This window comes from Schistocerca gregaria, chromosome 6 (assembly GCF_023897955.1).
Source record: "Schistocerca gregaria isolate iqSchGreg1 chromosome 6, iqSchGreg1.2, whole genome shotgun sequence".
In the NCBI taxonomy this organism is placed as follows: domain Eukaryota; kingdom Metazoa; phylum Arthropoda; class Insecta; order Orthoptera; family Acrididae; genus Schistocerca; species Schistocerca gregaria.
In genome coordinates, this window is record NC_064925.1 from 534,142,197 (window position 1) to 534,169,311 (window position 27,115).

Below are 27,115 nucleotides of genomic sequence, written 5' to 3' on the forward strand. Positions count from 1 at the left end.
TGTACAAGTTTTAAATATCAATTTCTCTGTATCTTATGATAGCTATTTTCAAAATTTAAAGGTTTCCATTGCCGTCAATAGATACACATATATGCATATAATGCACATGTGTGTGTATATGCACATAATACACAACGGAATTAGTTTTATTTCCTGCTAATAGCTTTTATTGCGGTAAGGATTTTCTTCGGTGGACTCCAAAAGATAAGAGAAGATGGAGACATACGAGAGTGTAATAAGTAAAGACACCGAATTTTCTGTCTGAAAATTTTAAAACTTTTTTATTAAAACAAACGTTATCGGCACTCTACATCTTTATTCTTATTGTTTACAAATTTGCATCCATCTACAGCTCGAGGGCCCAGAATTTTGACGTATAACATGGCAGTGTGTAACGTAACTACGTCGGTGCGTGAGAAACACGGTGCTGGAATCAAGTTTCCTTCAGCATGACGAGCCCAGACCAAAGACGAGTGCAGCGACATACGGAACGATCCGACGCCACTTTGGTAGAAATGTGTTAGTCGCCAGGGTGACTTATGTTCAGAAGTAAATATATAGGCCTCACGAATAAGGGTGCAGAATATTAATAAAATTTGTTTTATTAAAATAGCTTTAACAGTTTTCACATAAATGGTTCGGAGGCATTACTTTGCAGCATACCCTTGTATTTGGAGAAGTGGGTGACACTACAGAACATGAAGGGGCAGCAAGAACACGTGTATCTGAATTGTGTAAGGCATAAAAATATCTTATAAAAGGTCAATATCCAGGAGAAGAGGTCAGTTGGGCGGTAACGCCTGTGTACGATCTCAATCTCAAAGTATTCCTCCTACTTCAGTAGCCTACACGTCGACTCTTAATACCCATTACGAACTACAGCGGTGTGTAGAGCAACCAGTTAGATACTTTGGGCACTGTTCATTGCTCAGAGAGCGTTGTGTCCTTCCTGCAGGAATACTCGTGTGAGTGTAATGAACGCAACACTCCTGCGTCTGCTAGGCTTCAGAGCGACAGGATTCGACCGTGGCGCTGTAAACTTTCATTTTTAAACGACTAATCAGTCTGATGGGAGTGCGCAAAGCTACGGTACAAATAAAATTTAAGTATCAAAGTATGAAATCGCATACAGCGCTTTAACAGTAGCTGTTGTTTTCAGATAGATTTCTGGATAATGATTATAATTATTAACAGAATTTCAGGAAATTAGTTGCATTTGTTCAGCAAACATACGGCAGGATGTAACACGTATTGTTACTCGCTTGCGTTTCTAAGCGCTCACAAGCTGTAGTCTGCAAAAATCAGTCTACTGGGTATACTTTCCACACTGTAAGAATTCATGAGGGAGGACTTAGAAACGCTTTGTCTGCAACAGGCATCCATGTAATTAGCTTACTGACATGTCCAGTTGAGGCGTCGCAGCTAGGGCGCGATCGCCAATTTGTCTATTAAAGCTTTCTTGTGTGAATGTATGTGGGCTCCAGCGTAAGCAGTCCGGATCTTATAAGATCTGCAACAGGCTAGCTGTGTCCTGCAGACGTGCGTCATGACCATATGGTATGACTGCAGCTTGTGAAAGTAGTGGAGAGGCCCTTACAGAGTAGTTATATTCTCTGGAACTATAAAAATTAATAACTGATCTAGAAATAGCCTGAGGAACTTTATATTAGGTACAAAACCTTCTTTTGTTTAAAGGAACAATCTGCCAAAATCTGAAGTTAATAACTCTCATAATTTGGAAGTTACAAAAGAAAAGTCAGTAAAATAAGTAATTATCCGACACTCTGCGACTATTTGAAAATACATGATAACACCTTCAGTGTTTAGATTCATATTTGGAAAGTTCTCATTTTACATAACCTTTCGTAATTTTGCTGTAGTAATAACTTTAAGAATTTCGAGTAGATAGTTATGTTTTGTGTTAGGATGAGTGTGAAAGAGAGCACTTGTGTGAGTGTATGTGGGACATTTGCCAATATTAAATGCTCGGTTTGTAATTGTCTATATGAACTTACAAGTGTTCCAGCTTTGTATCGTGGGAACGAATCCGCCAGTGGGGGTCCCCTTACTAGTGGATGACAGATGTCCAAGCATGTTTGAATGTGTAAGAGACAGCCAGAACGTTCGCGACTATTTAAATTCCAGACGTAAAGTACAGCTTAGTTTATTTGTTTAACAAGAGAGATTTGAGTTGCTTATTTTAATGACGTCTATGAGCTAAGAGCAGTGGTTGGTTCCTGCTATATTATGGCGCGGTCCGCGCCCTGAAACTTAGTTTTGATTGGCCGTAATTCTGTAAAGCCAATAACAAGTGAGACGGTTTACCACCTAACTCAGGAGACAGAGGTGCTTGTAGAGGCAGAGAGAGGAGAAGGAAGTGGTGGAGTAGCTTTCGAAGGAGCCGGTCATGCTGAAAGCGTCCGAACGCATTATGTGTAAAATGAAGTGGTATTGTGACTTTCGCGTTTCGGTACAGTGATAAAGGTAGTTACTGTTTACCATTATGTATTTGCGAAATTTTTATGAGTCGAGAGATAGTTTGTTGTAGAGAAAATCGCATGTGTAAACTTTGAACTAAAGGCGTGGCGGTACTAAGTAAATTTTTTTACTGAGTGTTTACACCGAGCAAGAACTTTATTTAAAGACACCCAGTGAATGCCGAGTGCAAAAGTAAATAGCAGTTTATTGACTGTGTTACTCTCGTAAATGATTTCGGAGTTGCATAGGAAAAGTTGTGGCAGTTTGAGTGTGACGAGGACTGTGAACAGGAACTTTAATGATTTGAACACATGTGGGCTGATGATCTTGCTTAATAACGATAAAAAAATCCTAATGTAAGTTTAAAAGGACCTTTGAACTTAGAAATTTGAACAGCAATCCATTTCCGATTTATTCTTTAGAGTTAATACAATTTTCAACTTATTGTACTTATAGCGGCCTCCGACGTGTAGTTATGAAATCTGTTTCTTCAACACTGTTTTTTGAGATCTCTTAAGTAGCTGCAGTCAGGAGTTACGTGTGTAGATCTGCAGCAGTATCCAGGTAGGTGGACAATTTATATTGCACAATCGCCGTCGATGAGCGAAAGAGCGCGTTACGTCGCACAGTCCCTACACTCACAGCAGCCATGCGTTCCACACATTCATCCACAAACCCACCTGTGTCTTGTTATATCTGTACAACTCTTTCTTTGAGAAGTTGAAGTGATAAATGTAACCAGCCTCACGAAACTCTCAGACGACTCCTACTCGAAATATTTCTACACTTTGTTTGCTTTTCCTCAACGCTGGCAATACACACATCTTGAAATCGGCCAAATTGCTCACAGGCATTGCAAAAAATTTCATATCCCACATTATACCATTGTGCCTCCTCCACTTTTGTTGAGTAATTTTCAGGAATCATGTCATTTCACAATATTTTATTTCCTTAGGCTTACAGAATAATTTAGATCAAATTTAATTCTCAATAAATAGAAAAAGCAGTTTACTATTTAATTATGATGCGAAATGTTATTATTTATTCGACCATTTTTACATTCGTTTAAATTCGGAACAGGAAATTCACATCTGATTCCAATGAAGGCGCAGCAGCAGGGGGGCTCAGACACCAGAAGCCACTAGTACACCAGCGTCTGAAAATTAAAACAAATGATATGAGTCTCTCAGCTTTGATAGTGTCTTTTATGTAACAGTGACCATTATGATCCACATTAAGGCGACAATATTCATGGTATAACGATATGCACATATACAGATAGCAGTAGTATTGTGCAAGGAGAGTGCATTGGTGGACTCTGCAATACTAATTTTCTTATATTTAAGGGGGGTAGGACGTCAAACGGGACGACTTGGAGCAGCAGAGACACCACAGGAATTTTTAATTTCCACCGTCTATACTTTTAAAATAAATTCATAAAACTTTGTCAGAATGACCAGAAACGATTCAGGATTTACACTTATAGTGGTGGAAGTTCAAAACATCAGAAAATAATTTATATTTTTAGCATTTGTATTTCACCTTTTTTCACTTACCATTGGCTGTATATGTTGCTATAGGTACACTTTTCTTCATAGGTAAGGGATATTCGATGAATTTTGCACAGCGTACAAACCACACTTATAGGTGTGTTAAACTCTAGAATTTTCCAAATCTGTTAAAAACTGTGTTAAAAATTGAGATAATTAATTATGAAATTTGAGTTTTTTCTAAACATGAAGTTTCAAATGTAACACCACATTCAGATTTTCATAAATTAAATAATTTCTAGAGTTTCATACACCTGTAAGTATGGTTTGTATGCTGTGCAGAATTCATCGAAGAATTTCTCTTACTTATGAAGAAACGTGTATCTATAGCAACAAACGCAGCCAGTAGAAGTGAAAAAGACGATGAAATTTCGCACGGAAAAGAAATTTGTTTTGTTATTTTTTTGAACTTCCGCTGCTATGATTGTGAATCCTGAATTCTTCCTGGTCATGCTGACAAAGTTTTATGAATTTATTTGTAAACGTATAAACAGTGGAAATAAAAATTTCCTGTGCTGTCCTTCCTCCAAGACGGCCCGTTTGACGTCCTACCTCCTTTAAGCAGATTGTTTCTTATGTCTCTTCGACAAGGATGTTCATGTATAGGTTGACTATATCTAGTGATGTTAATTTAGCTTTGGTGGGATTTGGATGTCTTTAATTAACCTTATGAGTTCATGTGTGTTATGTATGGTGTAGTTTCCAAAAGTATAGTATTCGGTAATGAGGTAGCTTAGTATACGACTTTTGAACTATGCAGTTCGCATCTAGCAGTTTATATGTAGCAGAAAATGTTGCCACAATGAATATATTGGAAGAAATATAATTACACACACCCAAACAGCACCCCAGACTATATCCTTAATGAACAAACTGAGTTGGCTAACACCCCTTTCTTGAAAAATTTTCAAAACTTATTTTCTACCCTCCAAAGACATCAGTATTCCTACACCTATCTGCAGATAAAGTATATATAAACTTTGACATGGAACGTCTTTATAAACAGTGTAGCAGTATTCGCTGTAATATTCACAAAATCAGTGTCTCTCTGTACTGGTGTAAAAGGCGTTTCAATGTAGCCATGTATGGAAGTGAAACATGGATGATAAATCGTTTGGACAAGAGAATAGAAGCTTTCAAAATGTGGTGCTACAGAAGATTGCTGAAGATTAGATAGGTAGATCACATAACTAATGAGGAAGTATTGAATAGGATTGGGGAGAAGAGAATTTTGTGGCACAACTTGACCAGAAGAAGGGATCGGTTGGTAGAACATGTTATGAGGCATCAAGGGATCACCAATTTAGTATTGGAGGGCAGCGTGGAGGGTAAAAATCGTAGAGAGACCAAGAGATGAATACACTAAGCAGATCCAGAAGGATGTAGGTTGCATTAGGTACTGGGAGATGAAGAAGCTTGCACAGGATGGAGTAGCATGTAGAGCTGCATCAAACCAGTCTCAGGACTGAAGACCACAACAAGAAGTCAATATATCATCGTTTTCCAAACATAGCGCAACTTTGTAACGTTATGATATATCATAGCATCCTTGACGATCATACTTTTGTAAACACTTGATATCAATCAAAAGATGAGGTTACGTGATTGATATGAAGTGCTCAGTGATACAAATTTACGTGTGCATTGGAAGGAATGTGGTGGAAATGTATTCAGTAACAAACCTGAATCGCTCAATTATACAAGTTTATGTGTGCAATGATGGGAATGTGTCGAAAACTACGAACGCCGTCTGCTGGATGAAAACTGTGAAAAGAAGTACTCCTAACCGGTATTTCGCGTGAGTCACATCCCAATACAAATCTGTAACGCGACCATCTCTGTGGCGTGCTTATAATTAATTATTATTTATATTTTAGGACAACTAACCAGTTAAAAAAAGCACCACATCTTCTAAAGAACCATGAAAGCCGTATGACGATGAATTAGAAACCGGCAATGGTACCTTTTGAATAAAGGAACTTAAAATAAATTTGTGGCTGGTTGCTGTCTCAACACCATTAGCAATTGTCTGGAAATAGTTACATTCGGGCGCGTGGAGACCATCTGCAGCCATTCATGGACTTGATGTTCCCAGGCAAAGGTGTCATGTTACCGGTTGACAAATGTTGGCGATTGGTTTGAAAACCATTCTGGACAGTTAGAACAAATAATTTGGCCACAACCAGATCTCCCGACACGAATCCCATCGAACGTAAATGGTAAACGATCTAGAGGTCAGTTCGTGCGCCATATCCTTCACCGGCAACACTTTACAAATTATAGATGGCTGTGGACGCGGAATGGCGCAATATTTCTGCTGCGGATATCCAAAGACTTGTTGAGTCCATGCCACGTCGAGTTGCTGCTTAAAGAGGTCCGACAAGGTATTAGCTCTTCCAAAACTTTTGGCACCTCATTGGACATAGCACCATAAAGCGGCAACGACTCAACGTCATTAGCATGTATAAATCTGGCATAAAGAGTTCTCATGTTACTGCGACGTCAGAGTAGGATAAAATTCCTAGCTTTTGATGATAGCTTCCATCATCGTCAGGGGCTAAAACTGACTACCAGAAACTGACGAAGCTCCCACTTCGTAACCACGTATAAATGTAAAATTATATTTTCATTCTGCAGCGGAGTGTGTGCTGAGGTGAAACATCCTGGCGGTTTAAAACTGTGTGCCGGACCGAGACTCGAATTCGAGACCTTTGCCTTTCGCGGGCAAGTGCACAACCACCTTTTCTTAGAACATTTTTTAGACTGTGCCTCCCGTCGTACTGGCTTGTAACGTTTTACACTATTTTGTTCCGCTCCTGGACAATAAAGGGAACTACAATAAAATCTTGTAACCGCCACTTACCTCTTGGGACGCCTTTCCAAAAAAATAAAAATAATAAAAAAGAAACTGTACCTCTCTTTAGGCCTCCGACCGAACTACACAAGCATGACTCATTCCCTGTCCTCACAGCTTTACTTCCGCAAGTGGCTCCTTTCATATCTTACAAACTTCACAGAAGCTTTCCACCAAAACGTACAGAACCAGCACTGCTGGAATAAAGGATACTGCGGAGACATGGCATAGGCGTAGGCTGGGGGCGTTTCCAGAATGTATCTCTCACTCTGCAGCGTAGTGTGATGTAATATGAAACTTCCTGGCAGATTAAAATTGTGTTGGAAGGTAGTAGACGAGATACTGGCTGAACTAAAGCTGTGAGGACAGGTCGTGAATTGTCCTTGGGTAGTTGGGCCGGTATAGCACATGCCCCAAGAAGGCAAGGGTCCCAAGTTTGAGTCTCGGTCCGACAGGCAGTCTTAATCTGCCAGTAAGTTTCAGATAAAAATCTGTCAATAGGTTTCACGTGTGCATTGTGTTCCACGATGTCCCTATCCCTGATATTTCCTTAGTTCTTCGTAGGATACGGAACCGTCGTTGTAAGGTAACATCTTTGACTAGTAACCGAACATTCTGGGTCTCTGATTCGAACAGAAATCCGCATATGATCTTTCTGAGTTCGGTTTTCCGTGATACGTCAAAATGACTTCAGGCAAATTCCGAGATGGTTCCTCTGAAAGAGCAGCGCCTATTCCTTCTGCACCCTTCGAACAATCCTATTTTATGTTCCATCCAGAGTGACCTCTATGTCGAAGAGACGTTACACCTTTATTCTTTCGAACCTAGCCACTGCTTAATCTGTAAATAAATGATAAAAAAATACCATCAACAATAGCTTTTGAAGACTTCCGATATAACAACTCACCGTCCTATTACTAAAGGCCTTGTCAAAGAGGGCGGAGGTGTAGACAGATTTTTAACGCAGAAAAAGACTAAAGGGACTAAAGAATGGGAAACGTTCTTCGAGGCATAGCCTGAAATATCATAACTCTGAACGTGGTGGGGAAGCTTGTTTGTCTGAAAAGGAAAATGCAAAGGTACAGTATAGTGATGTGAAATGTAAAGAAGATGAGGATATCTGGTCAGACGGAAATAAGATAATATCGACAGTAGCAGAAAATTGTGTAACAAAACTACGATTCAGCATAAATAGGAAGGTAGGGGTTAGAGGAATTTAGAAAATGAGGGAGTTAATGTTAACCATTGATAGCGTTGTTTCCATCAGAATTCACTACAGGCAAACACTGACAAGAATAGTTTAGGTATGTATGCGAATGTGACAATAGGAAAATGAAGAAATAAAGACAAATATTTGACGATACTGAACAAATAATCCAGTGCGTAAGGGAAAATAACTATTAGGGACTATAATGCGGTAGTAGGAGTAAAAACGGAAGATTTACAGCAAAATGTGGCTTAGTAGTAGAAATGCATTCTGCAATAAATTGTCTCCTTCAATAAATTTTAGCTATAAATAGCGAATACACTGTTAAAAATGACAATAAGTGATAAACCTTGAAAATCTCCAGAGACAAGGGAAGATACAAGCAGTGTTATATTATGTTCAGACTCAGTTTCAGAGATCTGATATTGGATTGTAAACTGCGTCCAGGATCAGATCTAAAATCGATAAAGAATTTAGTAATGATGAAGAGTAGCCTGATGTTAATGATAAATGTGTGGATCGATCAGTGTGGAAAGACATGGGGTACTGAAGTACTGAACGGCGACGAAAAGTGATTGATACTCTCTGAAGCTGTGACTACATCGAAACTAAAAACCGCACTAGTCAGGACAGTCGTAAAGGAATGAACATCTTAAAAATGGAAAATGACGGAAGTTGGTCAGACAAATATAAGTACAAGGAGAGTAACGGCCAGGAAACCTTGGCCACAGAACGAATACTTCTACTGTTCGGTGAATAAGAGAAGTGCAAAAATGTGCAGGCAAAAACAAGATTACAGCAATATAAGTCACTTAGGAGTATGCTAAATAGGAAGTGCAGCAAACACAATGTGAAATGGCTATCGGAAAAATTTTAAGAAATCGAAAAAGATATGGTCGTCGAAAAGACTGCCTCAGCATAAAGAAAAGTAAAAAAAAAAAAAAAAAAACATCGGTGAAATCAGAAAGAATGGGCGCAGCATTAAGATTTCATGGGAATTCCGCTGTTAAAAGCAAAGGAGACAGCAAATAGATGGAGAGAGTACACTGAAGGCCTCCATGTGGAGGAGAACTTGTATGACGACTTGATAGAAGAAGAAACGTGACTGTGAACGGGAAACACAGTGGAACCAGTGTCCGACGCAAAACTTTCCAGAGTACATGCGACCAACTGAGGTCCTAATTTTGTACAAAATGTTTTCGGTGGAAGAAACGCAGCAAAATTATAACACGATGCAGCTCAAAAATAGTGTGATTGTTCCGTTAATAATTGTAAAACGTGCTAATACAGCACTTTATAATCGTTACCCGCAACACACATTGTATTGTTAGAGTACAGTTCGTGTGACATTTGTACGTTTTATTTCGCAAACAAGTAGATAAAGTTCAGTTACGAGCCATTACTTTGTATATTCACGTTTCAGTTGTTCCCGATAGTGGCTAACAACGTGAAGTAAATCTTTGTGAATAGACCTTAGAACGCTATTGCCAACTTTGAGAAACCAGAGACGTGTGACATTTTAGTTACGCGGTGAGTGCCGGTGAACGGCGAAGTACGTTTGAGATTTCAGGACAAACAGCTTTGAATAAACTTTCTATTAGTAAAAAGCAACTGTATGATACCCGGTCACTCCATAAGAAATGCACACTATTTTTGTAAAAATACAGTTTCCATTCTGCATGTCTGAAACTTTTACTGTGTGTAGATAGATCCTTCCTTCTTGTTTTCAGACTTAGTTCAAGCTGTTGCTGTGAGTGGCGCCGTCACAGAATGTCTTCAAGATGGCTACCGCGTGCTGTCATAGAATTCCTGTGATGTGAAAACGAGACAGTGGGAAACATCCACAAGAGGTCAAAAATGGTATATGGAGATATGCTGTCTATCACAGTACAGTTAGTCGGTGGGCAAGCAGGTTACATAATGAAAGCGGGCATGGCAACATTTAGGATTGCCCTCGCAGCGGCAGGCCTCATACTGCACACACCCCAAACAATGTGCAGAGAGTTAACGAATTGATGACTGCAGACAGGCGCATCACAGTGAACGAATTGTCACGCTACGTTGGGATAGGGGAAGGAAGTGTTAGCAGAATACTGAAAGTGTTGGCATTAAAAAAAGTTTGCGCCAGGTGGGTTCCCAAGATTTTGACAGTGGCTCACAAAGAAACAAGAAAAATGGTATGCTGCGAACTTTTGGAACAGTGCAACAATGGTGGGGATAAATTTCTTGGAAGAATTGTGGCAGGTGATGAAACATGGCTCCATCATTTTCTACCTGAGACGACGAGGCAATCAACGCAAATTCACCCAAGAGAAAAAAATTCAGAACCACACCTTCTGCTGGAAAATTTATGGCTATGGTGTTTTTCGATTCAAAAAGACACTTGCTTGTGGACATCGTGCGAAGGGTAACCACCATAAATTGTGATGCATATGCGACGACACTGAAGAAACTTCAAGCTCGACTGAGTCGTGTTCGACCACATCGGCAAAAGCACGGTGTTTAGCTGTTGCACGACAATGCACGGCCACATGTCAGTCAGAAAACCAGGGAAGCGATTACAAAATTCGGATGGACAATACTGAAACACCCGCCTTACACCACTGACCTGGCTCCATGTGACAATAATCTCTTTGGGAAACTGAAAGACTCTCTTCGTGGAACAAGGTTTGAAGATGACGACTCCCATGTGCACGCTGCCGAACAGTGGCTCCAACAGGTTGGTCCAGAATTTTACCGTGGTGGTATACAGGCGCTGGTTCCAAGATGGCGTCAGGCACTTGAGAGGGACGGAAATTATGTGGAGAAATGAAAATATTGTTCCCAAAGGATGTATCTACACACTGTAAAACTTCTGAACATGAAGAATAAAAGATGGATTTCCAAAAAATTGTGTGTATTTCTTTTGGAGTGACCATCGTAATCATAATACGTGCTAATACTGCCACTTTATGATCGATACCGGCAACACACAATGTACTGTTGGTGTACAGTTCAAAAATGTGTGTGAAATCTTATGGGACTTAACTGCTAAGGTCCTCAGTCCTTAAGCTTACACACTAGTTAGCCTAAATTATTCTAAGGACAGACACACACACACACCTATGCCCGAGGGAGGACTCGAACCTCCGTCGGGACCAGCCGCACAGTTCATTGCTGAATCGGCCTAGACCGCCCGGCTAATCCCGCGCGGCCAGTGTACAGTTGGTGTGACATTTGAACGTTTTATTTTGCAGACAAAAAGAGAACGTTCAATTACAAGCCAGTACTTTGTATATTCACACTTCAGTGGTTCCCGACTGTGGCGAAACAACGTGAAGTAAATCTTTGTTAATAGACCTTAGAGCGCTAATGCCAACTTTGAGAACCCACAGCCATGTGGCACTTCTAGTTACGGGGTGAGTGCCGGAGAACGGCGAAGTACGTTTGAGACTCCACGACAAATGGCTTTGAATAAACCTGTTATTAGTAAAAAGCAACTGTTTATTGCCCGGGCGCTAATCGACGAGTCCGCTTACGTAGTTCACTACATTTACATCGTTTACACTCCTGGAAATGGAAAAAAGAACACATTGACACCGGTGTGTCAGACCTACCATACTTGCTCCGGACACTGCGAGAGGGCTGTACAAGCAATGATCACACGCACGGCACAGCGGACACACCAGGAACCGCGGTGTTGGCCGTCGAATGGCGCTAGCTGCGCAGCATTTGTGCTCCGCCGCCGTCAGTGTCAGCCAGTTTGCGTGGCATACGGAGCTCCATCGCAGTCTTTAACACTGGTAGCATGCCGCGACAGCGTGGACGTCAACCGTATGTGCAGTTGACAGACTTTGAGCGAGGGCGTATAGTGGGCATGCGGGAGGCCGGGTGGACGTCCCGCCGAATTGCTCAACACCTGGGGCGTGAGGTCTCCACAGTACATCTATGTTGTCGCCAGTGGTGGCGGAAGGTGCACGTGCCCGTCGACATGGGACCGGACCGCAGCGACGCACGGATGCACGCCAAGACCGTAGGATCCTACGCAGTGCCGTAGGGGACCGCACCGCCACTTCCCAGCAAATTAGGGACACTGTTGCTCCTGGGGTATCGGCGAGGACCATTCACAACCGTCTCCATGAAGCTGGGCTACGGTCCCGCACACCGTTAGGCCGTCTTCCGCTCATGCCCCAACATCGTGCAGCCCGCCTCCAGTGGTGTCGCGACAGGCGTGAATGGAGGGACGAATGGAGACGTGTCGTCTTCAGCGATGAGAGTCGCTTCTGCCTTGGTGCCAATGATGGTCGTATGCGTGTTTGGCGTCGTGCAGGTGAGCGCCACAATCAGGACTGCATACGACCGAGGCACACAGGGCCAACACCCGGCATCATGGTGTGGGGAGCGATCTCCTACACTGGCCGTACACCTCTGGTGATCGTCGAGGGGACACTGAATAGTGCACGGTACATCCAAACCGTCATCGAACCCATCGTTCTACCATTCCGAGACCGGCAAGGGAACTTGCTGTTCCAACAGGACAATGCACGTCCGCATGTATCCCGTGCCACCCAACGTGCTCTAGAAGGTGTAAGTCAACTACGCTGGCCGGCAAGATCTTCGGATTTGTCCCCCATTGAGCATGTTTGGGACTGGATGAAACGTCGTCTCACGCGGTCTGCACGTCCAGCACGAACGCTGGTCCAACTGAGGCGCCAGGTGGAAATGGCATGGCAAGCCGTTCCACAGGACTACATCCAGCATCTCTACGATCGTCTCCATGGGAGAATAGCAGCCTGCATTGCTGCGAAAGGTGGATATACACTGTACTAGTGCCGACATTGTGCATGCTCTGTTGCCTGTGTCTATGTGCCTGTGGTTCTGTCAGTGTGATCATGTGATGTATCTGACCCCAGGAATGTGTCAATAAAGTTTCCCCTTCCTGGGACAATGAATTCACGGTGTTCTCATTTCAATTTCCAGGAGTGTATATTGACGCGGACTACCAGACGCTGCAGAATGCGTCGCTCCTCTGCAGGTATTCGTGCTTTAAAATTTCCTTATCACATTATTGTTAAACTATACCGACAGCTGACTTGTAGGTATAAAGAAAGCTGAAGGCCAATGTTACTCATCCTACACTGTCGGCTTCGGGTTTAAGCAGTGATGAATTGAAAATCTGGCAAACGCGGCTCAGTAGTACTTACTACGCGCAGTTCCCTGAGTAAACAGTTGAGGAGGCCTGTCAGGAGAAGAGCTATGGTCTGCAACAGGGCACCCACAACGGGAAGCCTCGCCACCTGTGGACCACAAAAGAGAACCAAATGGTAGCAGCGTTAACGTCCGGTGCAGAAACATCGCTTAGATTAGTTGCTAGCAGCTATATCACTTACCGTTCGCAAAATCATAGAGAGGCCGGTAACTGCAACAATAATCTCGAGAGAGACCGTCACCTGTATCTGTTAAAACAGAGAGTAGCGTTAGTGTTTTGTTTAATGTGAGAATCATATAGAGGCATTGGAATCCAGTTTGATTTAAATATGAGGTCAAATACCGAGATGAGTGGAACGCGGCCACATCATGCATGGTGTTTCAAATTACTGCTTGTTTACCACTAACTTCATTTGAGATAAATTCTACAGACAGAATCCGCATCTGTGGCTGAATATACCAAAAAAAAAAGTCATTACATGACTAGCTGCTCAGAAGATATGACGTGTAATACTGAGATTACGCGAACACTGCCGCATTATGCATGACGTTTCAATTTGTTACTTCTTTACTAATGGCTCTTTTCACAGCCAATATCCGCATACTGCAGGATGAAATTCGGAATAAATACAGGTGCAATATTTATACAAATACGTGTGGAATGTGCTAAATGTATGTGAAACATATGTGAGATGTACGTGCGTAGGCAGAACCAAAGGTAAAAAGCTCGTCCTAAATCTCTGGAACGATTTCAGCCGAATTTGGTACACTCATTAGTTACGACCTGGAAAGAAGTACTGTTGGGGCAAAAACGAACAGCCTCTTCGGGTGGCGGTAGTAACGTAGAGAGAAGGGGAAGTAGGAGAAGATGGAAACAGATAGAGTGATTAGACGATGGTCAGAGAGAGTGGGAGAGAAAAGTGGGCAGGGAGGGAAGAGAGGAGGAGATGAGCAGAAGAAGGAAAGAGGAGGAGATGTAAAGGCAGAGGAGGGAGGGGGAGATGGAATCAGATGATGGAGGAGGAGGACATAGGAGGAAGGCGCAGACAGACAGAGAGATAGAAGCAAATGGACAGAAAGAGGGGAAGGAGCAGGTAGAGATAGGGGCAGAGGGTGGGGCAAGAAGAGATGAGCAGAGAGTCGGCGTGGGTGGAGCAGCTACACAGAGAGAGGAAGAGGTGGAGACAGACAGAGGCAAAGGGGGTGCGGTGAGGGTACGAACAAAATAAATACGCGCGCAATGTCGGGTACTGAACTAGCATTTTCATAAGACACGAAAAGCAAAAATACAGTAAAATTGGGGATTGAAAATAAATTTACAAGAATGTATTGTATAGCGCACACGAGAATGTGGAATGTAAAACTATATGGTTTTATTACTTTACAGTTCATGACTCTCACATCCCGAATTTATATACATCGCAGAAACATGGAAAGCTGTAATTTTCACGACGCGTTTTAAACGCCACATTTTTACAACTGCTTGGATATTTTTACGTTTATGTAAAAAAAAAAGACTTTTTTAACATTCATACAAGGTTCCCTGTCATCGGGCAGTTTGACTGAAAAGCACGCATAACGCATCAGTCCGCCACATATTGGCGACGGTTGTATTCTGACGCAGTCTTCACGGGATGTGGTCTAGTTTTAACTCTGGATGGCCGATACTACCTGTGCTTGGAACCTATCCTCTCATTTGCAGCTGGTGGGGACTGCGCGAAGATCAAAATGAAACTAACTGAGTACGAAGTCCAGTTCTCTTTAATTTGCAACGCCTTCTTGGAAAGCTTCTTGCAGAGTCCTCGTGGTCACTGTAAGTAGAATCCTTGCTCGAAAATAATTTGTTTCCTAGGCCAAATTTTTCTTTGCCTTTCCTTTTCGTACCTTTAATGAAAATAGTAATAAACGTGGTACAATATAAAGAGTGTTACATCGGTTTGTATGCAGTGCATGTAACGCAAGAATTGAAAGTAAAAAGAAGTTTTTAATAGTTTACATTCAGGGCATCGAGAACACTCCTAGGTTATCTTAGTATCATACTTAATTTTTACATTGATTGTCTTTAAATATTCTTAGTTAAAACCTTTGAATTACCATTCAGTACATATTCCACTGCGCCTACGCGTAAATGACTCCTAAATGTCAAATGCTTTGGTGTTCCACCCTTTGAAAGACAATACAATGACAATGAAAATGTTACTGCTGTGTGCTTGTATAATGGTATTGTTTAAACTATTAATTCTGCAGGATGAAGACATTGATTTCTATTAAGTAATGAATGAACAACTATGTTAATTTAGCTCATTTCTAGAAACCGTCAGTGCGACAAACTGCAGCAGTGTACTTGCCATTTGGTGCTGCCATCTGGCGTGACTGCGCGTCTAGAGATGCTACATTTCATGCAGCGAAACCGATAACCAATAAAACAATTATGTTACTACAGTTATTCGGAAAGTAAGGTCTAATCAGGGGCAAGTTGAGAACTACAATTAAAATCCCATGAATCTGTTCACGGATGTGTTTATCAGTGTCCGCTGTACGCACGTCGATCGCGTCCCATTACTCGTTTCACCCCTGAACGCACAGTGAGAATGTAATGATGCCTGGAATGAAGACGCTCCCCAAGACCCAGGCGATCATTGTTGGCAAAACCACCCCTTCCTGCCATCTGCTTGACTTCTATCTCAACATTTATAGCCGTTCTATCGCCCTCATCCCCAACCTTAAGTATCTTGGCATCGCCCTGGACCGACCGTCGCCTCTCCTGGACTCCCCAACTCCAATCCAAGCCACGGCACTCTCCCAACTCCGTCTCCTCAACCTCCTTTCTGGCCGCACATGAGATCTGGACCCCTCCAGCATCCTCCACACCTATAAATCCCTCATCCGTCCTATCCTCTGCTACGCTCATCCCACCTGGATATCCGCCCCTCTTATCTTTTACAAATCCCTTGAAATCCTAGAACACCATGTGCTCCTCCTAGCCTATCGCATTCGCCTCCCCTCCCCCACGTGGGTCCTCTATGACCTTATTCTGTACCCGCACCTCCTCCTTTTCCTCAAATGGTTACGGATCCTCTACACCTCCCGCAAACTTGATCCCCCTCTCCCGTTTGTCTCTCCATCCTCTCCCATCTCCGTCCAATGCCGCACCTGCATTCCCACGTCCCACCTGCTCTCCATCTCTCCACCCTCCATACCCTCGCCCAAGGTGACTTCCACCACCTCCCCCTCACTCATGATGCCCTCAAGCTACCCCTCCTACCAACTTTGATCTTCCTCTTCCGCACCCTGTGTTTTTCCCGAGGGCACCGTCTCTCCCTCCTCCCTTCCTCTCTCCCCCTCCCACTGGGCTTCCACTACCCCCTACCTTCTTTCTTCCCCTCCCATCTCCTCTGCCACTGGCACCTACACACTCCCCTGTTCCTTCCCCTCCCTCCTTTTTCCCCATTCGGCAGGTCCCGGACTAGCACAAGTATAGTGAACTTTCTCGCGCCGGAGATCATCGCCTAGTGTTTGTGTGAGGTCTCGTGTTCGTGCTCAAGTGTTTATTCGTTTATGCTCCAACGTTCGCGTGTGCCTTCTGTCATCTCTGTGCGTATCCACGTGTCAGAACGTTTTTATTTTGGACTCTGCACCCGTAAACGGCTCCGTGTGCTTTAATTTTGTATGTCTACGTTTGCATAACCACCCTGTCTGCTCTGCGATTGTCTTCTTTTGTATCATTAGTTTTATCTGTGGCCGAAGAGCGGCGTAATATGCCGCTGCTGGCCTACCTGTATCATGTGTGAAATTAACAATAAATGGAAAAAAGAAGACGCTCCTGCAGTGCTTACAGTGGAAAGAATTTCATCATCCACTATGCCTCCCGGTCTTGGGCCCTCTGACTTTCACCTCTGATCACATGACCCTCTGGCTATGAAAACAACGTTTTGGCACAAATAACGAGCTGCAAAGCAGCGTAGAGAATCTGCGAGAAGCAAAGGCGGCTGCCTCCTAGACGAGAATATTGCAAAGTAGGTGAACACTACGACAAATGCGTAAGTCGAAGTGGCGGCTACACTACTGGCCATTGAAGTTGCTACACCACGAAGATGACTTGCTACAGACGCAAATTTAACCGACCGGAAGAAGCTGCTGTGATATGCAAATGATCAGCTTTTCAGAGTATTCACACTATGTTGGCGCCGGCGGCGACACCTACAACGTCCTGACATGAGGAAAGTTTCCAACCGATTTCTCATACACAAACAGCAGTTGACCGGCGTTGCCTGGTGAAACGTTGCGATGCCTAGTGTAAGGATGAGAAATGCATACCATCACGTTTCTGACTTTGATAAAGGTCGGATTGTATCCTATCGCGATTGCGGTTTATCGTATCGCAACATTGCTGCTCGCGTTGGTCGAGATCCAATGACTGTTAGCAGAATATCGAATCGGTGGGTTCAGGAGGGGAATACGGAACGCCGTGTTGGACACCAACGGCCTCGTATCACTAGCAGTCGAGATGACAGGCATCTTATCCGCATGGCTGTAACGGATCGTGCAGCCACGTCTCGATCCCTGAACTAACAGATGGGGACGTTTGCAAGACAACAACCATCTGCGCGAACAGTTCGACGACGTTTGCAGCAGCATGGACTATCAGCTCGGAGACCGTGGCTGCGGCTGCCCTTGACGCTGCACCACAGACAGGAGCGCCTTCGATGGTGTACTCAACGACGAACCTGGGTGCACGAATGGCCAAACGTCATTTTTTCAGATGAATCGAAGTTCTGTTTAAAGCATCATGCTGGTCGCATCCTTGTTTGGCGACATCGCGGTGAACGCACATAGGAAGCGTGTATTCGTAATCGCCATACTGGTATATCACCTGGCGTGATGGTATAGGGTGCCATTGGTTACACGTCTCGGTCAAATCTTGTTCGCACTGACGGCTCTTTGAAGAGTGGACGTTACATTTCAGATATGTTACGACCCGTGGCTCTACCCTTCATTCGATCCCTGCGAAACCCTACATTTATGCAGGATAATACACGACTGCATGTTGTAGGTCCTGTACGGGCCTTTCTGGATACAGAAAATTTTCCACTGCTGCCCTGGCCAGCACATTCTCCAGATCTCTCACCAATTGAAAACGTCTGGTCAATGGGGACCGATCAACTGGCTCGTCACAATACACCAGTCACTACTCTTGATGAGCTATGGGATCGTGTTGAAGCTGCATGGGCAGCTGTATCTATAGACGCCATCCAAGCTCTGTTTGATTCAATGCCTAGGCGCATCGAGGCCGTTACTACGGCCAGAGGTGGTTGTTCTGAAAACTGATTTCTCAGGATAGATGCATCCAAATTGCGTGAAAATGTAATCCCATATCAGTTCTAGTATAATATATTTGTCGAATGAATACCCGTTTATCATCTGCATTTCTTCTTGGTATAGCAATATTAATGGACAGTAATGAATGTTGGGAGGTAGCTGGAAGATATAATTAACTCTTCAAAATACTGAATAACAATTTAAATTTTCGCTATGGTTCCCAATTCGCGACGGATCGGACCTCACTTTCCGAATAAACTGAGGCGGTATTCTTGCCTCATGATGACCTGTCTCTCGGCTCTATTCGTCAGTTGGGTCCTGATTTTCGAAGCTAAAATGTTCAATTGTGTGTGAAATCTAATGGGACTTAAGCGCTAAGGTCATCAGTCCCTAAGCTTACACACGAGTTAACCTAAATTATCCTAAGGAGAAACACACACTCCCATGCCGAGGGATGACTCGAACCTCCGCCGGGATCAGCCGCGCAGTTTTCGAGGCTAGACAGACTTACTATGCAGAGCAGGATGTAGACGAGATGCAGAGTGTAGCACAGCGCAGTATTGACGTCGTTCAGGAGCGCTAAGAGCAGGGCGTAGACGGCGCGCAGGAGCGCCGTGACGAGCGAGTTGAAGCGCCCGCAGTTGCTGCACGACAGGTATGGGGTAGGGTCGATCGCCGCGGGCGCAGGCTGAGGTGTCGGCGGGTGCCTCGTGGAGGGTGCCGGGTTGGGTGGCGCAGCTACAGCCGCAGCTAGCGGCCTAAGCTCCGGGAGGGGCGACGCCTTGGGCGGCGCCGGGTGGTCCGACTCTTCGGACGACGAGCTGGAATACGGGTTGGGCGGCGCGGGCACGGCTGCAGCTGCGTGCGCGGGCGGGCAGACCACGGCGGCCAGCGCCACCAACAGCCACAGCTTCCAGGGCGACATGGCGGGCTCTGCTACTTATCGCAAGTCAAAACAAAAGACATCACAGTAAGTGCAAGGTATCAGGTGAGCACAGTACAGACTCGGGAGCATAATATTACAGACCCCTTCCCATCATCAGAATGATGACCAGTTGGTGGCGTTGCGAGCATGTGATGCCGTAAGAAAGGCGTAAGTGAGGTGACTAAGGTAATGGGATGCGTCCTAATAACGTCTCGAACCTCCTTTTGCCAGGTGTAGTACAGCAATTTGACGTGGTATGGACGTGAATGGTCTCTGCATGAGCCTCTTCACGATTTTGCTATACCTCACAGCTTCATTTGTTTGCCTCTTGCACCTCAATTGTTGGCCCAAACGGTCTGTTACGCCAGATGCAAAGAAAGGAAGGGAAAATAATGAGCAGCTGAGTCTGTTTGAGGTGGCCACAGTGTACCATCCTTATTTCATTTCAACATTTCATTAGGTTATTGGTACTTGTCGGAGCCCCACATACATGTTTGATACACTTAAGTGCCAATTTCAATGTGGCTTTCCTTTCCACTTCTTGTCCGATCAGTTGAATGTATGAATGAGGGCGTGCAAGGATTTGTGTGTAGATCCGTGGGAGTGTAGTAGTCTGCGCGTGCATCAAAACGGCAAACATAGGAAACATGTATCAGGTAACAAAGTGGTTTCTGATACTTCCTGGCAGATTAAAATTGTGTGCCGGACCGAGACTCCAACTCGGGACCTTTGCCTTTGCGGGAAAGTGCTCTACCAACTGAGCTACCCAAGCACGACTCACACTTCGTCCTCACAGCTTTATTTCCGTCAGTACCTCACCTCCTACCCTACATCTACATTATTACTCTGCAATTCACATTTAAGTGCTTGGCAGAGGTTTAGTCGAACCACAATCATACTATCTCCCTGCAATTCCACTCCCGAACAGCGCGCGGGAAAAACGAGCACCTAAACCTTTCTGTTCGAGCTCTGATTTCTCTTATTTTATTTTGATGCTCATTGCTACCTATGTATGTTGGGCTCAACAAAATATTTTCGCGTTCGGAAGAGACAGTTGGTGACTGAAATTTCGTAAAAAGATCTCGCCGCGACGAAAAACGTCTTTGCTTTAATGACTTCCATCCCAATTCGCGTATCATATCTGCCACACTCTCTCCCCTATTACGTGATAATACAAAACGAGCTGCCCTTTTTTGGACCCTTACTATGTCCCCCGTCAATCCCATATGGTAAGGATCCCACACCGTGCAGCAATATTCTAACAGAGGACGAACGAGTGTAGTGTAAGCTGTCTCTTTAGTGGACTTGTTGCATCTTCTAAGTGTCGTGCCAATGAAACGCAACCTTTGGCTCACCTTCCCCACAATATTATCTATGTGCTCTTTAAAACTGAATTTGTTCGTAATTTTAACACCCAGATACGTAGTTGAATTGACAGCCTCGACAATTCTACTATTTATCGAGTAATCGAATTCCAACGGATTTCTTTTGGAACTCATGTCGATCACCTCACACTTTTCGTTATTTAGTGTCAACTGCCACCTGCCACACCATACAGCAACCTTTTCTAAATTGCTTTGAAACTGATACTGGTCTTCGGATGACCTTACTAGGCGGTAAATTACAGCATCATCTGAAAAACAACCTAAGAGAACTTCTCAGATTGTCACAAAGGTCATTTATATAGATCAGTTCCCTGGGGAACACCTGATATCACTTCAGTTTTACTCGATGATTTGCTGTCTATTACTACGAACCGGGACCTTCCTGACAGAAAAACACCAATCCAGTCGCACAACTGAGACGATACCCCGTAGGCCCGCAGCTTGATTAGAAATCGATTGTGAGGAACGGTGTCAAAAGCTTTGCGGAAATCAAGAAATACGGAATCAACTTGAGATCCCCTGTCGATAGCGGCCATTACTTCGTGCGGTGCACAAGAGCGATGTTTTCTGAAACCATGCTGATTACGTATCAATAGATCGTTCCCTTTGAGGTGATGCATAATGTTTGAATACAGTATATGCTCCGAAACCCTACTGCAAACGGACGTCAACGATATAGGTCTATAGTTCGATGGATTACTCCTAGCACCCATATTTAACACTGGTGCGACCTGCGCAATTTTCCAGTCAGTAGGTACAGATCTATCGGTGAGAGAGCGGATGTATATGATTGCAAAGTAGGGAGCTATTGTATAAGCGTATTCAGAGAGGAACCTACCCATCACCAGAATGAAGACCACTTGGTGGCGTAGCGAGTATGTGATGCCGTAAGAAAGGCGTAAGTGAGGTGACGAAGGTAATGGGATGCCTCCTAATAACGTCTCGAACCTCCTTTTGCCAGGTGTAGTACAGCAATTTGACGTGGTATGGACGTGAATGGTCTCTGCATGAGCCTCTTCACGATTTTGCTATACCTCACAGCTTCATTTGTTTGCCTCTTGCACCTCAATTGTTGGCCCAAACGGTCTGTTTGAGGTGGCCACAGTGTACCATCCTTATTTCATTTCAACATTTCAACATTTCAACATTTCAACATTTCATTAGGTTATTGGTACTTGTCGGAGCCCCACATACATGTTTGATACATTTAAGTGCCATATTTCAATGTATCTTTCCTTTCCACTTCTTGTCCGATCAGTTGAATATATGAATGAGAGTGTACAAGGATTTCAGTGTGTAGATCCGTGGGAGTGTAGTAGTCTGCCCGTGCATCAATACAGCAAACGTAGGAAACACGTACAAGGTAACAAAGAGGTTTCTGATACTTTCTGGCAGATTAAAACTGTGTGCCGTACCGAGACTCGAGCTCGCTACCTTTGCCTTTCGCGGACAAGTGCTCTACCAACTGAGCTGTCCTCACAGCTTTGCTTCCGCCAGCACCTCGCCTCCTACCCTCCAAACCATACAGAAGCTCTCCTACGAAGTTTGGAGGTTAGGAGGCGAGGTACTGGTGAGAGTAAAGGAGTGAGGACGGGGTGTGAGTCGTGCATGGGTAACTTAGTTGGCAGAGCACTCGCCCGCGACCGGCAAAGGTCGCGAGTTTGAGTCTCGGTTCGGCACACAGTTTTAATCTGCCAGGAAGTTTCATATCAGCGCACACTCCGCTGCAGAGTGAAAATCTCATTCTGGAAACATCTCCCAGGCTGTGGCTAAGCCATGTCTCCGCCATATATTTTCTTTCAGGAGTGCTAGTTCTGCTAGGTTCGCAGGAGAGCTTCTGTAAAATTTGGAGGGTAGGAGGCGAGGTAATGGCGGAAGTAAAGCTGTGAGGAAGGGGCCTCAGTCGTTCTCGGGTAGCTCAGTTGGTAGAGCACTTGCCCGCGAAAGACATATGTACCGAGTTCGAGTCTCGGTCCGGCACACAATTTTAATCTGCCAGGAAGTTTCTTATCCTCGCACGCTCCGCTGCAGAGTGAAAATCTCATTCTAAAGAAGTTTCTATTTGCCGTGGACGAACCTTTCGTATACGTTGGCACCACAATAGGTGTTCCTCTCGTCATTTCCGTAGGTACGAGGAGCGGTTGGAGACTCACTGATCGTGGAGAGTTCCGTGGGACGCGAGACAGTTGGGAGCTACTAGCGATAAGTGTGCCTTTTCAATGAGAAATTAATCTTGTCTCTTACGTAACTTTTTCAAAGCTAGTCAAAGCAAATTATTCCTTTCATCGTTTATTGTTTGTTATCGCGAGTGACAAAATATTACTTGTTGTTTCGCAAGTGTTAAGTGCGTTAAAATCCCGAGGCGGTGTAGGCTTTTGTTCAGTTGAACTGTTAATCAAACACGTGGAGCCGTGTTGAGTTTGTGATTCAGTGCATTTTGTTTAGTATCCCTTTCGCGAGATCGTGTATATTGTTTATGATTTCCGTGATTTTGTGACTGAATTTTGTGCAGTTCGTCTCACTTGATAACTTTCTTTGTGCACACTTTTGTTTGTGGGGACTACGTGGTCGTGATCTAACGATAAAGTGAAAAGGCCACTGTGATCTTCTGCTGTATAACATCTGAATTAATTAAGCATCATTTTTATAGCAATTTTATTCATTTATGCCACATCTTAAAATCAAGGGAACAGCCGCTCTTCCTACCCAAATGTGCTGTTGTGAAGGTTTTTACTTCTAGTCTTGCTTACTACTCTCTGAAGTGCAGGGGAATGTAAGTGTTCATGATTCCTCTTTCATAGATCATAGAACTTATGGGGGACTCTAAAGTAAAGTTGTAAGGTAATTAGTATGTGTTGTAATAGATTGATGGCAACAGCAGTAGTGGAGCAAAGTCCGACTTTTGAAAGTGATTCGGCTAAGGAGCGTGGAATGAAACCTGTATTTGCAACTCCCTCATGCCGTCGCTATATATTTCTCCAGTGTCTGCAACGCATTCTGTCTTGACACCATGTCATAGGTCCTGCGATATATCCACTGAACTATAGGTGATGGTTGATTAAGAATGACCACAAACAGTAGTAGATGGTGTGCTGATTGAGGTCATAAGAAATGTACACTAGCTTTATAGATCTCTAGTGCTAAGCTTTCTGTAGAAATACTGTCTGCGTTGGATACTATGGAGAAGTCCTTTAATGATAATGAAACACAGACATCAAGGAGAGAAATACACTCCTGGAAATGGAAAAAAGAACACATTGACATCGGTGTGTCAGACCCACCATACTTGCTCCGGACACTGCGAGAGGGCTGTACAAGCAATGATCACACGCACGGCACAGCGGACACACCAGGAACCGCGGTGTTGGCCGTCGAATGGCGCTAGCTACACAGCATTTGTGCACCGCCGCCGTCAGTGTCAGCCAGTTTGCCGTGGCATACGGAACTCCATCGCAGTCTTTAACACTGGTAGCATGCCGCGACAGCGTGGACGTGAACCGTATGTGCAGTTGACGGACTTTGAGCGAGGGCGTATAGTGGGCACGCGGGAGCCCGGGTGAACGTACCGCCGAATTGCTCAACATCTGGGGCGTGAGGTCTCCACAGTACATCGATGTTGTCGCCAGTGGTCGGCGGAAGGTGCACGTACCCGTCGACCTGGGACCGGACCGCAGCAACGCACGGATGCACGCCAAGACCGTAGGATCCTACGTAGTGCCGTAGGGGACCGCACCGCCACTTCCCAGCAAATTAGGGACACTGTTGCTCCTGGGGTATCGGCGAGGACCATTCGCAACCGTCTCCATGAAGCTGCGCTACGGTCCCGCACACCGTTAGGCCGTCTTCCGCTCACGCCCCAACATCGTGCAGCCCGCCTCCAGTGGTGTCGCGACAGGCGTGAATGGAGGGACGAATGGAGAAGTATCGTCTTCAGCGATGAGAGTCGCTTCTGCCTTGGTGCCAATGATGGTCGTATGCATGTTTGGCGCCGTGCAGGTGAGCGCCACAATCAGGACTGCATACGACCGAGGCACACAGGGCCAACACCCGGCAGCATGGTGTGGGGAGTGATCACCTACACTGGCCGTACACCTCTGGTGATCGTCGAGAGGACACTGAATAGTGCACGGTACATCCAAACCGTCATCGAACCCATCGTTCTACCATTCCTAGACCGGCAAGGGAACTTGCTGTTCCAACAGGACAATGCACGTCCGCATGTATCCCGTGCCACCCAACGTGCTCTAGAAGTTGTAAGTCAACTACCCTGGCCAGCAAGATCTCCGGATCTGTCCCCAATTGAGCATGTTTGGGACTGGATGAAGCGTCGTCTCACGCGGTCTGCACGTCCAGCACGAACGCTGGTCCAACTGAGGCGCCAGGTGGAAATGGCATGGCAAGCCGTTCCACAGGACTACATCCAGCATCTCTACGATCGTCTCCGTGGGAGAATAGCAGCCTGCATTGCTGAGAAAGGTGGATATACACTGTACTAGTGCCGACATTGTGTATGCTCTGTTGCTTGTGTCTATGTGCCTGTGGTTCTGTCAGTGTGATCATGTGATATATCTGACCCCAGGAATGTGTCAATAAAGTTTCCCCTTCCTGAGACAATGAATTCACGGTGTTCGTATTTCAATTTCCAGTAGTGAACACTGCCTTTACAGATCTCTAGTGCATTGCTTTCGGTAGAAATGCGTCTATGATTTGGAATCCAGTCTTTCCATTCAACTACATACCTGCGCTGGATACTATGGAGATGTCCTTTAACGATTACAGCCACTAGTGAATTATATTTCTAGCCTCTTATATCTCGAAACGAGTCTCCTTTCTCGAACCTATCTACTACAGTAAAATTCCAATGAAGTTTCTGGTAGTCCCTATGCATCTTGCAACTGCCCCTGTTTTTGCTGCTTTGCCCACGTGGCCATTCCAGTGTAAGCCGTAACTGATTGGAAGTCGGACAAGGCTATATCTACCACCTTCTCCAACCCATGTAGAAACAGGCTACGCTGAGTTACTATGACAGGACTCTGTTTCGACCAATCGATGGAAATGGGAACTGGGAGAATGACGAGGATTTTGCTACTTCACTGTGGTGTGCCCCCAAACCATGTGCAAGTACTACAGATCGGCGCCCCTCTGGGTCCATTCATGCCTATCATCCCCAACACGCTATCTTCGTTATTCTGCACCATCCAATAGTGAGAAAATACGATCTATAAAGACTCCACTACCTTCATCCGATAGAGAGTTCAATTACATTTTTTACCACATCTCTCTCCTCCCATTTATCGAAAACAAGTATCATATGTGTGCTGGCATCGAGCAGCAGATCCTATTAAATATACAGGTGTTGATCAACTGTACAGACCGGTTTAAAGTTTCAAAACCTGTACTGCAAGAGGATGACGGTATTTCACAGACTGTACTGTAAGTCACAAGAGTCGCTCCGTTTGGTCCTGTGTTGTTGTTTGGAACATTGATTTCTTTTCTGCTGTAACACGTTTTGACCACTCCTCTGCATATTGTTTTTCCACCACGACTTGGAAGTCTCCGTCAGGCTCTAAACTGACATTAACACGTTCTGATCCATTTCCTCTAACAGAAAACTAGATGTCACATGGTTTAAATCATGTTGTTACTGCTGGCACCATAACACACCACACGCACTGGAAGATTTTAAATAAAAGACAGTTACAACATAAGGAAACTGGAAGAGTTTGGTGGTGTTGTGGAGAGTATCCAAATTGGAGTCCCGAAGGTGATTAACGACCTCCACATTTACACTCATCTGTCACAGTGATGGAATACCTGATGGCTCTGAGTACCATTTAGACTGATTTCTCATATTGCAGTCATGTACACGATCAATGTGCTAGTAATCCCCAGAAGATGTTGCCCTTAGTCCAAAACTTTTTCTCCAACTCAAACAAGCAATGTCTGTCAATCATTGTGTGGTAACCAACAGTGTGCCAGTGCATGGATGGGATGCAAAAGACATTATCGATATACTGAAATAATAAGCATCACAGTTGATAGTGTGAACAATTTTCCAATTTTACAGTAATATTAACACTGACCTATAATGAAACAGCATATTTCCCATTTTCAGTATCATAGGTAAACCGCTCCCTCTCTACTCTGACAGTATTATTGGGAATGTAGATAGATGACTGTAAGTACATCCATTAATTATTAATTCTCGAA

General features: G+C 44.3%; 1 protein-coding gene across 1 annotated transcript in view; it reads right to left on the minus strand.

The window, feature by feature from the left end:
- Positions 1–3,403: 3,403 nt before the first annotated feature.
- Positions 3,404–27,115, minus strand: part of LOC126278313 (uncharacterized) — a 32,532-nt gene continuing 8,820 nt past the window's right edge. Inside the window, exons 2-5 of the mRNA XM_049978329.1 lie at positions 19,107–19,531; positions 13,459–13,524; positions 13,273–13,365; positions 3,404–3,634 (exon numbers count right to left, since the gene is read on the minus strand). Coding sequence (XP_049834286.1) covers positions 3,620–3,634; positions 13,273–13,365; positions 13,459–13,524; positions 19,107–19,520 — 588 coding nt within the window. The 5' untranslated portion in view covers positions 19,521–19,531 and the 3' untranslated portion in view covers positions 3,404–3,619. The remainder of the gene's footprint in view (positions 3,635–13,272; positions 13,366–13,458; positions 13,525–19,106; positions 19,532–27,115) is intronic.